Below are 13,594 nucleotides of genomic sequence, written 5' to 3' on the forward strand. Positions count from 1 at the left end.
TATAATTTCCGTGCAAATAATTTAAACACGTTATTATTCATGTACGTTAATGTCAGCCCTTTTTTAAAAGCTCCGTTTTCCTGAAGAACTTCTACGTTAAAAAAACACACAACTAGAGTCACCCTCAAAGGGCAAGAAAGCGAGCCCGGCGTTACATTCGGCCACTGTTGTGCGGCGCGAGGCATCCTGGGGGTTGTGGTTTTTCGAGCGAGGGGGCGGGCACTTTCGAACGCTTGCCTCGCTATGCCTCCTGGGAATTGCAGTCTATTAGGTGATACTGGAGGGAATGGTGTCCGGCGCTGCGGACGGCAGGATTTTTTCCCCACCTACCCGCGGCGAGCGGGCGCATGCGTGAGGAGGCGCGCGTGTGCTGCTGGGGCTTGTAGTTCTCCGCGGCTGAAGTGGGAGGGAGGCGGCGGCGCGACCGGTTCTTGGTGGTGGTGCTGCTGCTGCTGTTGGCGGCGGCGGCTCTTGGTCACGCTGTGGCCCTGGTGATGGCAGGGGAAGCAGCTGTGCTGGAAGGCGTCGTCGTCCTCCAGGCGGGGACTGTGGCAGCTGAGCTCTGACTGTCGCCTCCCCCTCCGAGGGATGGAGGTTGGGGAGCAGGAAGAGAGCAGGTCAGAAGGGGAGGGGGGCTGTTGGGGGGCGAGAGCTGAGGCAATGGAGTAGGGAGTTAGTTGTGGGGGGGAGGGCTGAGGTAAGGGGGGAGGGGAGTTAGTTGTGGGGGGGAGGGCTGAGGTAAGGGGGGAGAGCTGAGGTAAGGGAGAGGGGAGTGGGGGAGTTGGGGGGAGGGCTGAGAAGGGGGGAGTAGAGTGGGGGGAGTTAGTTGGGGGAGGGCTGAGGTAAGGGGGGAGGGGAGTTAGTTGTGGGGGGGAGAGCTGAGGTAAGGGGGGAGGGGAGTTAGTTGTGGGGGGGAGAGCTGAGGTAAGGGAGAGGGGAGTGGGGGGAGTTGGGGGGAGGGCTGAGAAGGGGGGAGTAGAGTGGGGGGAGTTAGTTGGGGGAGGGCTGAGGTAAGGGGGGAGGGGAGTTAGTTGTGGGGGGGAGGGCTGAGGTAAGGGGGGAGAGCTGAGGTAAGGGAGAGGGGAGTGGGGGAGTTGGGGGGAGGGCTGAGAAGGGGGGAGTAGAGTGGGGGGAGTTAGTTGGGGGAGGGCTGAGGTAAGGGGGGAGGGGAGTTAGTTGTGGGGGGGAGGGCTGAGGTAAGGGGGGAGAGCTGAGGTAAGGGAGAGGGGAGTGGGGGAGTTGGGGGGAGGGCTGAGAAGGGGGGAGTAGAGTGGGGGGAGTTAGTTGGGGGAGGGCTGAGGTAAGGGGGGAGGGGAGTTAGTTGTGGGGGGGAGAGCTGAGGTAAGGGGGGAGGGGAGTTAGTTGTGGGGGGGAGAGCTGAGGTAAGGGAGAGGGGAGTGGGGGGAGTTGGGGGGAGGGCTGAGAAGGGGGGAGTAGAGTGGGGGGAGTTAGTTGGGGGAGGGCTGAGGTAAGGGGGGAGGGGAGTTAGTTGTGGGGGAGGGAATGGGGGAGTTGTGGGGGAGGGGAGTTAGTTGGGGAGGGCTGAGGCGGGGGAGTGGTGTTGTGGGGTAAAGGCTGAGGTAAGAGGGGAGTGGTGAGGAATTAGTTATGGGGAGGGCTGAGGCAAGGGGGAGGGGAGTGGTGGGGAGTTAATTGTGGAAGGGAGAGGGCTGAGGTAAAGGGGGAAGGGAGTGATGAGGAGTTAGTTGTGGGAGGGGGAGGGGAGCTATGGGAAAGAAGAAGTTTTGGGGTGGGATCTGAGGTGACTGTGGGTGCAAGTGAGTGTCATGGGTTTATTTATATTATATCTTAATGTTATATGGGGGGGAAGAGAAGAAGGGAAAACTTAAGTAGGACCGACCCAGATTCACTTCTTGCAGGGAGGAGTCCAAGCTCCGAAGTTTAGAGAAAAGTAAAGTGAGACACGTGGTAGAGGTGGATAAAAGCATGCACACTGTGTGTGTGTGTGTGTGTGGAGAAGATATATAGAGAAAGGTTTTCCTTCCTCTCTCAAAATATTGGAACTCAGGGATATCCAGTGACGCTGAACGTTGAAAGATTCGAGACAGACAAAAAGAAAGGACTCCTTCACATGTTATTATATGCCGTCAAGTCGATTGCGACTTATGGCGACCCTATGAATCTTTTGGATGTATTCATAGGGTTTTCATGGTAAGAGATATTCAGAGGTGGTTTTTACCATTGCCCTCCTCTAAGCCTACGGCACCTGGTATTTCCAAGCAGTCTCCCATCCAAGCACTAACCAGGTCTGACCCTTCTTAGCTTCCGAGATCAAATGAGCACATAGTTAAGCTATGGAATTCGCTCCCACAGGAGGCAGTGACGGCCACCAACTTGGATGGCTTTAAAAGAGGATTATCAATAGCTGTGAGCCATTATGGCTATGTTCTACTTCCACTGTCGAGAGCAGTATGCATTTGAATGCCGGTTGCTGGGAATCACAGTTGGGGAGAGTCGTAGTGTGCTCAGGTTCTGCTTTTGGGCTTCCCATGGGAATCTGGTTGGCCGCTATGGGAGCAGAGTAGTGGACTAGATGGGTCTTCGGCCTGACCCAGCATCAGGACTCTTCTTATGTTAGTCACATAGAACTGTTTGGCGGGCTGCATGGGATGATGATGATTTTTATAAAGGAGGAAAAAAGTGTACTAGGGACAGATAAGATTCATGTTATAAAGTAAAGAAGTGTATTTTATTTTGCATTTTGTTAAAAAAACAAACAAACCTGGACAGTTCGTATCTAACTGGAGGAAGTGCTTTGGAGAACTTGAAAGCTCAGACACTTCTCCCACATAATGTCGAGCTCTCTGAGGATGGAGATGCCAGATCAGCCACTGGGGCCGCTGCAAAAGGAAGTCAGTCATGCAACCCCATGCTCATGGAATGCACCTCTTGATTTTGTTATGCCTAGCCACTGCATTTTGTTTGTTCACATCTCTTTTCTGAGGCAGAAATGATTGTGCTTATTTACTGTTCTACTTTTTAACATTTACATGATGCCAAAGATGTGTTTAGTGTTGTGAAGTATACAGAGACCCCATTACCTTTCTGTAGAAATTGCATGCAATTACAAGAAATTGTGCTGACTTTGCTTCAAGTAGCTTGGTTTTCAAAGAACTTGACTTTTGTGGGGAAGAGGGGAAATAACTGGAGCATACAGAGTATTATGGACATACCTTCTGTCTTATATAGAGCCAAATCATTGGTTCATCTGGCCCAGCATTATCTGCTGTTATTGGCAGCAGTTTTCCAGGATCTCAATCTGAAGTTATTGTAGGTCCTGCCAGCTGAGATTAACTAGGGATGCTAGCAGCTGGAAGGCATGTGCCTTTCTTCTGAATTGTGGAGTCTTCCAGTTTGGATTGGGGATCTTTATGGACAAGCAATAGCAGCCGTAGGAGGAGTTAGCATGGCGGGGTCAGGAGGCAAGGAATATCAAGGGAGCTATCCACTGCCTGCTCAGTGGACGTTCTGGCTGGCCATCTTCTACTTTCATTTTATATATATAAATAATATATATATATATATTAGGTTCTGCAAATGTGGCCCCTCTGAGCATTCCATCCTCAAAGCTCTATAACTGCCACCTTGGTAACAGCATTTGTATGTTAGCAGTTGATGAAGGCGGAATATTCATTGGGGTTACCAGTGTTGTAAAAATGCTGTTCGTTTCCCTGGTAGGCTGTCTCTGAATTACCACCAAGAACGAGAAGTTAGCCAGTCGAGGGTTCAACTAAGTTTTATTCTCGAGAATAGAGACACTCTTACTATGCTCATGCATCAAAGTAAGTTGTCTGCCCATTAGTGTGGCAAGCTTCCTTTTATATTCTATTTCACTATGTTTTTTGCACACTATGCTTTTTGGAAGATTTAAGCATTAGCAACAAAATGAAACTTATCATGGGCTATTGCCTTTTGGCTGTATGTCATTCTCATCTATGTTAATAACATCTACGTCAATAACATCTACCATCTAGTCAATAACATAAGTTTAACAACATACATATATCCAACCTAACCTTCTGTTCTCTTTTATCCTGTTTGTCAGCATATTTCATTCCAAGTTTTTTATAAGGCCTTGAGACCTCCAGTATAGCTGTACTTTGGGTCAACATTACATATTAATACATATTTTAATATGATACTATTCTAAGCATAATTATAACCTAGATTTTCTCAACACCAGGTTTCCGGTTTTTGGGGGTCCTCTCCAGGTCTCTGGGTGAGTCACCTTAATCTCCGGACTCTCAGCTTTAATTAAAAAAAATTAAGTTTCTAGGTGGTCTGGTTCCCAAGATATACACCAAAACATCAGGCCCCCACCCCGCGACTGTTAAATCAGTTTAACAGATTTATTATAGCAGCTTAGGTCTAACCCCACCCTTTCAGGATAGTAGCCAATAAGTGAAGCCAGGGTTGTGATTTGTTGACCTCCAGACAGTGCCTAGACTTCATTGCAACCCCAGAAAATTGTGGGTTCCCCCCCCGAACATAAGAAGAGCCTGCTGGATCAGGCCAGTGGCCCATCTAGTCCAGCATCCTGTTCTCACAGTGGCCAACCAGGTGCCTGGGGGAAGCCCGCAAGCAGGACCTGAGTGCAAGAACACTCTCCCCTCCTGAGGCTTCCGGCAACTGGTTTTCAGAAGCATGCTGCCTCTGACTAGGGTGGCAGAGCACAGCCATCATGGCTAGTAGCCATTGATAGCCCTGTCCTCCATGAATTTGTCTAATCTTCTTTTAAAGCCATCCAAGCTGGTGGCCATTACCGCATCTTGTGCGAGCAAATTCCATAGTTCGACTATGCGCTGAGTAAAGAAGTACTGCTTTTTCGAAAATCTCATAAATTGGGTAAGTATATAGCTTTCAGGTTTTTTTTCTCTTGTGTGCAAGAGTCAGACCCTGGGCTGTGGAAGAGAGCAGCGTTTTGAAAACCTTCCCAATCAGAAAGCTATAATCCAATACTTGCTTTTCTGGGAATGAAGCTGCAATGCTAATCCCAAGTACCTGGAGTAAGCCCCATTGAATTCAATAGGACTTACTTTTGAGTAGACATGGTTAGGGTTGTGCTGTAAATTAATGGGACTTTTGAGTGAACATAGCAAAGAATTGTGTTTGTGTTGTAAATCTTTCTCTACCTCTCCAATCCTATTTTTAAAGCAATTAGGCAGGGCTTACTTAGGTATCACAGTTTTTATTATGTAGGAAACTAATACTGATTTTTTTGATAATAAACTATTGTATGGGGTGTATATATTTTTACATCTGCAGTGTGTATATGGAGTCTTTCCAACAACCCTGTGAGATAAGGTTGGTGATTGGATACCAAGGCAGCTCACAATAAGAAATAAATCCCTTTAAAATCCAATAACCATAAAACAAGTATAAACAGTTACAAAACAGCTTAAAGTGGCATGATTCTGAATTTTGGGTGAATGAAATTATTTATTTATTTATTATTTGATTTATACCCTGCGCTTCCTCCCAGTAGGAGCCCAGGATGGCAAACAAAAGCACTAAAATTACTTTAAAACATCATAAAAACAGACTTTAAAACATATTAAAACAAAAATCTTTAAAAACATTTTTAAAAAAGCTTTAAAAACATCTTTTTTAAAAGAAAAGGTTTTAGAACATATTAAAAAGCAATTCCAACACAGACATAGACTGGATAAGGTCTCAACCTAAAAGGCTTGTTGAAAGAACAAGTTCTTTATCACTTGAGGTTGCAGTTCTCTAGACACTTCCCTGTTTAAGTAAGCCCCATTGAATACATTGGGACTTGCTTCTGAGTAAACAAACATAGGATTGCACTATAAATATCTTCACAGGTTGTGTAAATAATAAACATATTTGATAGTCATGCCTATATAAATATTTCTTCATACTGTGTCACAGTAAGTATTTGATTTCACACTATGGTTGTAGATTATTTTTTCCTCTACATTTTAAGTGTCCCTTCTTCCTTGGGGTGGTCATAGTTCTCCATTGTTTTCATTTTGAGGGGCTGAGAGATGGTGAGTAGCCCAGTACACTTTATAGCTCATTTCCATTTTGAAAAATTAATTAAAGTGATTTACATGCAGGCAAAGTTGATTAAGTAGATCCACACAATACATTGCACACCCAACTTGCAGTAAAGCACATGGCTTCCCCTGAAGAATCCTGGGAAGTGTAGTTTCCCCCTCACAGTTATAGTTCTCACCACCCTTAACAAACTACAGTTCCCATGATTCTGTGGTGGGATTCATGTGCTTCAAATGGGTGTTGAATGTGCTTTAAATGAATGGTGTGGATCTGAGGCATGATGAGCATTCAAGAGTGTACTTAAAAGAACAATTTTAAAATATACTTTTTTAAACGGGAAGGGTTGTAGCTCATTGGTAGGGCATATGCTTTGCATGCAAACGTCCAAAATTCAATTTATGGAAAAGACCTTTGCCTAGAATCCTGGAGAGCCAATGGTAGTCCATGTCGTCAGTACTGAGCTACATGGTACCAAATGGCCCAAGTCGGTATAAGGCAGATTCCTTTGTTCCTAAAAGTGGGAAGAGACCCAAGGGCCATAGTGACTCCAAAATTTATTTCTGTATTTTATTTACAACATTTATATACCGCTTTATTATAAAAAAAATCTCAGAGCAGTTTACAGAAGGAGTTAAAACAATACAATTATTGGCAAAAACAGTTAAAGAGAGGTATTTAAAAACATAATAATAAAACCAACAATGAGTTAAAAACAGATTTAAAAACACAATAGCCTCTATATGCCTGGATAGGCTTGCCTAAACAAAAATGATTTTGGCAGGTGATGAAAAGAGGCATCTGCCTAATGTCAATAGGCAAGGAGTTCCAAAGCGTAGGTGCTGCCACATTACAGGATTGATTTCTTGCAAGAGCAGAACAAGTAGTATGTGGCACCCATAACATGGAAAGCACACCAATGCACACTTCAGAGCAGAGATATTATGTGCTGATAGGATCTCACTCATGTCAGCAATTGTGCCGCAGCATTCTGCATTAACTGCAGTCCCCAGGTCAGGATGTGCTGCATGGGGATTTCTGTGACCTTGGCTGACAGGATTTTTTTAGTTTTGGTTTTTAGTTATGAATCCTGACTGGTTGGGGGATGCTGAGTTGTCTGCCTTACTCATAGGAATCTTGTTGTGGTTGGTGTGATATTGCATTTAGGAAAGTATCACTGTCTTTTGTTTTTCTTTTTCTGTTTACATTTCATTTACCTTTAACCTCACTCCCTTACATCCATAGAAGCAACAGCAGTGGGTCCATGTAATCAACTCAACCCCCTAAAACCCATTAATGATGCACCTTGTTGGTTGCATGGCAGTTTGTTTCCTGCCCAATAAAAGAGAATTCACATATTTGGAAGCGTGGCTGCAATTGTTGTTCCCAAGCTGCTGCCTGTGAAGGTAGACCAAACCATTTGTGTTTTCTCTCTGTCAGTTATTACTCACTGGGATTGGGTTGGCTGTCAAACTGAGTTTATAGCAGCCCACAGGGTAGAGAATCTTCTTACTCTCACTCATTTCTCAGACCTCTTTCTGAAGTGAAGGGTTAAATCTGTAAAGATGGTTGGAGCAGCCATGTTAAAAGATAGGGGCAGGGCATTCCAGGCAGGGGGGTGCCAACCCTATTTGGATATGGATGTCTTTGCAGAGGATCCCTAGTCAAGCTTTACCAACAGCACAATCCAAACTATATCTACTCAGAAGTAAGTCCTGTTGAGTTCTATGGGGCTTAGTTCCTTAGTAAGTGTGTTTAAAATTGCAGCCTTCAGGGGCATCCATCTTTACTCCCAAGTGCTCCCATCTAACATCTCCACAGCACTAGGCTCCTTTCTTCCTACAGTGGCCTTCTGGTGACTGGCCTGGCCTGAGGGCACGTAAACCCTTCTTGCTAGCAGGTGGGATAGATTAAATGTTCCCTACCCAGGCTCTATCTTTTAGCTAAGATTTCTATCTTAATTTCCAATTAGATTTTTTTTAAGTGTGTGCTCCAAGCAACTGTGATTGATGCTTAATGTATCATGCTTAATGACATCACTAGGGCCCGCCCCCTGACATCACTAGGGCCCGCCCCCTGACATCACTAGGGCCCACCCCCTGACATCACTAGGGTCCACCCCTGAAATCTCAGGTTTTGGGATGCTTCTGACCTGGCAACCCTAATATTCATTCATTTCTTTGAATCCTTAAGGGCTTGAAACTTGCTATCTTAATCATACCGTGAAATGTAATGTGCAAAGAAGCCATAAGAGGGTAGATATTTGGTTTCTTCCAAAGATTTGTACACTGACATGGGCAACTTTTTGGAAAAGCAGCTTTTTTAAAAAGGCCTTTTATGGGCATGTATGAGGATCTCCTGTATTAACTAAGTTGGGGTTCAGTAGAATCATACATGTTTGGAAGACTTCTAAGAGACAAGACTGGTTTGAGAAACAGCAGGCTGTTAAGTTGCCGTGTGCGAAGATAGCTTTTAGTGGAAACTGTCTTTTCAGAGTGTAAGAGAAAATAGGCAGGGCAAAAGGGTGTCTGCTTTAGAGTAATACAGAACGCTATGAAGCAGAACTGGAAAGTAGATGTGGTGGCTATGGTTGTTCCCCACCCCAACGCCTGGCATATGTAAGTTTGCCACAGATACACACTAAAATGAGAAGTGCTGCTAGATCTTGGCAACAAGGAGGAAAAAGTTATTTACTAGTGACTTTAGTCATTTTCAACTGTTGCCTAATGAAAACACCTCTCCTGTAGACTTATATGTAACTCAAAATCTTGCCCATGGCTATGCCAGCAGAAGGCAGCCCAGTCCAGGGCCACTACCTTGACTAGTGTGAGTGGTAATTAGTGCATGTCAGGAACAAGGTGGGAAAGCAAGTGGGCCTAGCTCAGATCTGCCTGATGTTTTCTAGCTTTGTAAGAGGCTGTTGGCAGCCTTTCCTCCATTGAAACCCACCTACTTTGCATTGCTAGGCTTGATGGCTTTTCTGCCCCCCCCCAATGCTGTCAGGCTGTGGCACAGTCTACACAGGTGGGGACAAACATCACAACTCATGCGTGGAGAGTTTTGCATATCTGTTGGCTAGGAGGCAATTTACAATGTAGTCCTATGTGTTTACTTAAAAGTAAGTCCTACTGAATTCAGTGGTGCTTACTCCCAGTTAAGTGCCTTAGCGGCTACCATCATATTACTCTTTTCTTTACCCCTGCCCCCGCATCTTTCTAAATTAGAAATCCAGTCAACTTATTAACACGCTTAATGCCTCTTACATACTTTGGATAAATGCCTGAAATATTTTAAGATAATTTATATCCTGCCTTTTCATAAAAAACTCTGGAATGCACTTTTCCTGAGGGGCAGCTGGTGCCAACACGGTTCAGCTTTTGGTGCCAGCTAAAACACCATCTCTTCCTCCAGGCCTCTGGTGGGTAAGGGACTGACACATTGGATCACCTGGTTGTTATGGGGAACTGATTACATTTTTCAGATTTGAGATGATTGTATCGGGTTTTATTGTATGTTTTTGTATTGCTTTTACTTGAATGTAATGCGATATAAATCTTATAAAATATATACATGAATAAAAATAGCACTCAAGGTGCTTAACAATACTTTAATTAACAAAAGAGAAAATCAAAAAGGCATAAAATACTTTTTATGGAAGATAAGGCTATCAGCGGCTACTAGCTATGATGGCTATGCTGTACCTCTGTATTTATTTATTTTATTATACTTGTATACCGCCCCATAGCCGAAGCTCTCTGGGCAGTTTACAGTAACTAAAAACATTAAAACAAATACAATTTAAAACAGATCTTGTAAAAACAATTTAAAACACAATTTAAAAATTTAAACAGTATCGGAGGCAGTATACTTCTGAATACCAGTTGCTGGAAATCGCAGGAGGGGAGAGTGCTCTTGCGCTCAGGTGCTGCTGGAGGGCATCTCATAGGCATTTAGTTGGCCACTGTGAGAACAGGATGCTGGACTAGATCAAGCATTGGCCTGATCTAGCAGGCTCTTAGGTTTTTAAAGATGGTATGTCAGACTAAACACCAGCAGGCATTAAAAACCTAAATAGGCTAATAGAAAGATTGTTGAAATAGTCTTAATCAGACAGCTGAAACTGCAAAGAGAAGGGGCCAGAGAAAGAGAAGAAAATTCCACAAGCACACAAACTACGGAATTTGGTCCCACAAGAGGCAGTGATGGCCATCAACTTGCAAGTCTTTAAAAGAGGATTAGACACGTGCATGAAGGATGATGCTCTCAGTGGCTACTAGAATAATGGATGTGTACTACAAGATGGAACCTTGTCAGGCAGAAGATCCCAACAACATTTTCTGTGACTCTAGATAGGACAGGAACCACTGCAAAACACTGTATTTAAAGCCCATTCCAGCTAGGCAGTCAAAGAGATACCATAGTTGGTGGTATCAAAAACTGCCAAGGGTCTGGCAGAACCATAATTTATTTCCTGGTAGAGGTTGTCTACCACAGTGATCAAAGCAGTCTTCTTCCTCAAATATATCAGATTGAAATAGGTCTAGATAATCAATTTCATCCAAGAACCTTTGCAACTGGGCTACCACAGCATACTTATGCATTTGTGATCAGCTGGAAATTGTCCAGAACTATTGTTTAAGAGAAGGCTTCGTTTAAAATGGTTGTTTTATTACAGCTATCTTAAGTCTGGATGGCACACATTCCTTTAAGGAGGTATGAACAACTGTTACAATCTATTACTCATCAAGTGTCCTCTGTACTTTCTGAGCACTGAGCTTCTGAAAGGTAGCCTATTTTTCACTTTGAAAGTTGTCTTGCATCAGGTGATCTTAGTAAGCTGGGTGTGGCAGGTATTTGCTGGGTCAGAAGCTATTAGAAAGTTCAAGCGAGGCATCAGCTGAAGGGCTTGTCCATGCTAGTGTTAAGGAACATGCTGAGATCTGCTGTCTAGATTCTTTTTGGGAAGGTGTGGCAGGTTAGCAGCAGAAAAGAAGTAAACCAGGTGTATTACCTAGAGTGACAAAGAAGCAGTGAGGGACTCCTGGGAGCAATATGAGCTTCAGCTTGATAGAGCATGTGGTTGGTCAAAACAGAAAGTCCACACCTTGCCAGAAAGTGTTATGTAAGGTGTGAGAACCAATTGCATCACGAGTCATTTCCCTTAGGATTACAGCACTGACATACCCCAAAGGGTGCTTTACCTCCACCTTGCTGAGGGTTAAGAAACATTCTGCTCCAACGGGCAGCTGCTCTTCAATCTCCCAGGCAAAGGCCTTCCCCAACCCTGCTACCCAATACTTTAACTGGAATTGGTGTGGTTTGAACCAGGAAATTCATGCATCTCAGGTGTGTGCTCTACTACTGAACTGTGTGGCTTCTCCCTTTATCACAGGATGAAGAAGTGTTTTAATCTTGATGTATCTGATGGGGGGTACTTTGAGATCAGCTTCTGACAAGGCTCAAACAGGTGCTTTATTTATTGTTAAAATGTATATCCCGCCCTTCATTCTAAGACCACAGGGTGGGTAACAATATTAAATAGTGTCAGCAAGAAACACAATCATTAGCCACAAACTAAATCACTAGAACCAATAAATCCAATGCTCTCACCCACAGTATTTCTTACATCTGAAAAACAGTATAGTTAAGCTCTTTCTAATGCTTGAAGGCCTAAAATAGAAATGTTTTCTACTGTTGCTGGAACCCATTCAGCATAGTGGCCTGCCTTGTCTCAAGGGAGAGCTCCTTCCTGACCTGAGGATTGTGACCTTTCTAGTTTATGAACCTTAGCCTAATTTTGTCAACCTACCTACCCTACACTTTATTTGGACCTTTTCCTGTTCTTCATCATGAAAAGGATGCTATCTACTGGCAATACATGAACCTTTCCCAACTTTTTTTGCCCACAATTGACAGAAGCCCACTGGGAAGTGTCCTCCTCTTCCAAACCAACATTTTAGAAATATAGTGGCATGTCAATGGCTGCTAGTCATGGTGGCTCTGCAACCTCCAGGTTCAGATAGTGCATGCTTTCAACTACCAGCTCCTGCGGAGCAAGAATAGGAGATGGCTGTTGCCAGTATGTTCTGCTTATGGGCTTCCCGTAGGCACCATGGGAAAAGGGATCCTGGACTAGACAGACTTTTGATCTGATGTGGGGAAGCTTTGCTTGTCCCTCTCTTCAAAAAAGGAGTCTGTTCACCCACTCCCTCCTTTCTTCAGTTCCTAGCACTAGTTAGTAACTTCAGGGCTTTATTAAGGTGAATGTTGCCCTTTTGTGTGGCTGTGACCAAAGGCATTGTGCATGCCATCTTAGGGTCCCTTTTCTTCCAGACAAACAACCACTTTAGCTCTCTGGCTTTTCTCTGGTAGGGAAGTCTTTTGTGATTCATGGGTTACTTTAGATTATTTCCCTAAGATTGTTTGGTTTCCGTTTCCTAGGAGAACCAGCTTTATGTGAGGAACAGGCCTGATGACATAAGCCAATTTGCCGCTTGTCTTGGAAACCAAACCCTCGTTTTTAAAGCGGGCTGTGTTTAAGTCACAGATTTCAGGCAACCTTTTCAAACTTGTGAGACAAACAGGGATGGCCCTTTCAGAATTCCTGATGGGTGTCCCCCAATAGTGACTGCTGGATGACAGTCCTTTCCAGACACTGTTAAGTGAACCAAAAAGGATCATTGATATATTTCAGTGTAGAAAGAGCCATAGGCCTTGGGATGTTCTGAATGTGGACTCGGTCTGCATGTCTCGACTTCGTCCAGACAGTCTCCCCATAGGAGAGAAGACCTTGGCAAATGTGATGAGGTCACCCCCTATTTTAATATTCTGCAGTTGGTGATGTACGTCCTGGGCTAGTCAAGTATCCCAAGGGCTAGGAACCTGATTCTGAGAACCTATTGCAGGCATTGTTTTCAGCAAATCAGGCTTCCCTCACATCACCCCCTTTGTCTTCAGTGTTTTTACCCTCGGGGAACCCTTTTTGCATCCATTTGCTTATCAAGGACACCTGAGTTGGAGAGGATTCTAGGGCACATCCTAAAGGGTGCTCCTGGTTCATGTGGGGTGTTGTCTAGATCCATTGGACCTCCCTGTCATCATGTGTGAACCAAGTGTACTACCCTACCATGTACCCAGAACTCATCAAGATCATTAGTGGTGGGGAGTCAGCTTACTGCCAGTGTTGACTAATTTGTCATTAATGACATTTCCTTTGAAGGAACCCCTAGTAACCTTCTGAGGAACCCAGGGATTCCTAGTATTTTACTATGATTATAGTTGTTTGCATTTCTCAGAAATGGCAGGCAGAAAGTTGTTGTCACTCAGCAAGGGTTGGGCATGGGGTCAATACCAGTAAAGAGGGCAGGGCGAGGCCCTGTGTGCATGCATGCATAAGCACCTCTTGAAAGTGTCCTCCTCATTTCCAAATGTGTTGCTCAAGCATCTGTGTTTTTAAAGGCTTGCCATACTTTTGTGCCAACCCGATCACATGTTTCATGTGGGCCTAGTTTCATTTCTGGGTACAGACGTGGATTTGCTGCTTTCCTAATGTTTT

General features: G+C 44.4%; 1 protein-coding gene across 3 annotated transcripts in view; it reads left to right on the forward strand.

Moving 5' to 3' along the window:
- The first annotated feature begins 289 nt into the window (after positions 1–289).
- Positions 290–13,594, forward strand: part of RUBCN (rubicon autophagy regulator) — a 74,373-nt gene continuing 61,068 nt past the window's right edge. For 2 of the 3 annotated variants that reach the window (XM_061637572.1, XM_061637574.1), the window contains exon 1: positions 2,069–2,172. In XM_061637572.1, the coding sequence (XP_061493556.1) occupies positions 2,093–2,172 (80 nt within the window). In that variant the 5' untranslated portion in view covers positions 2,069–2,092. Of the gene's footprint in view, positions 618–2,068; positions 2,173–13,594 lie in introns of those variants that run through there. The other variant, XM_061637573.1, reaches the window with a different exon arrangement.

The sequence above is a fragment of the Rhineura floridana genome, chromosome 7 (assembly GCF_030035675.1).
Source record: "Rhineura floridana isolate rRhiFlo1 chromosome 7, rRhiFlo1.hap2, whole genome shotgun sequence".
Lineage (NCBI taxonomy): Eukaryota > Metazoa > Chordata > Lepidosauria > Squamata > Rhineuridae > Rhineura > Rhineura floridana.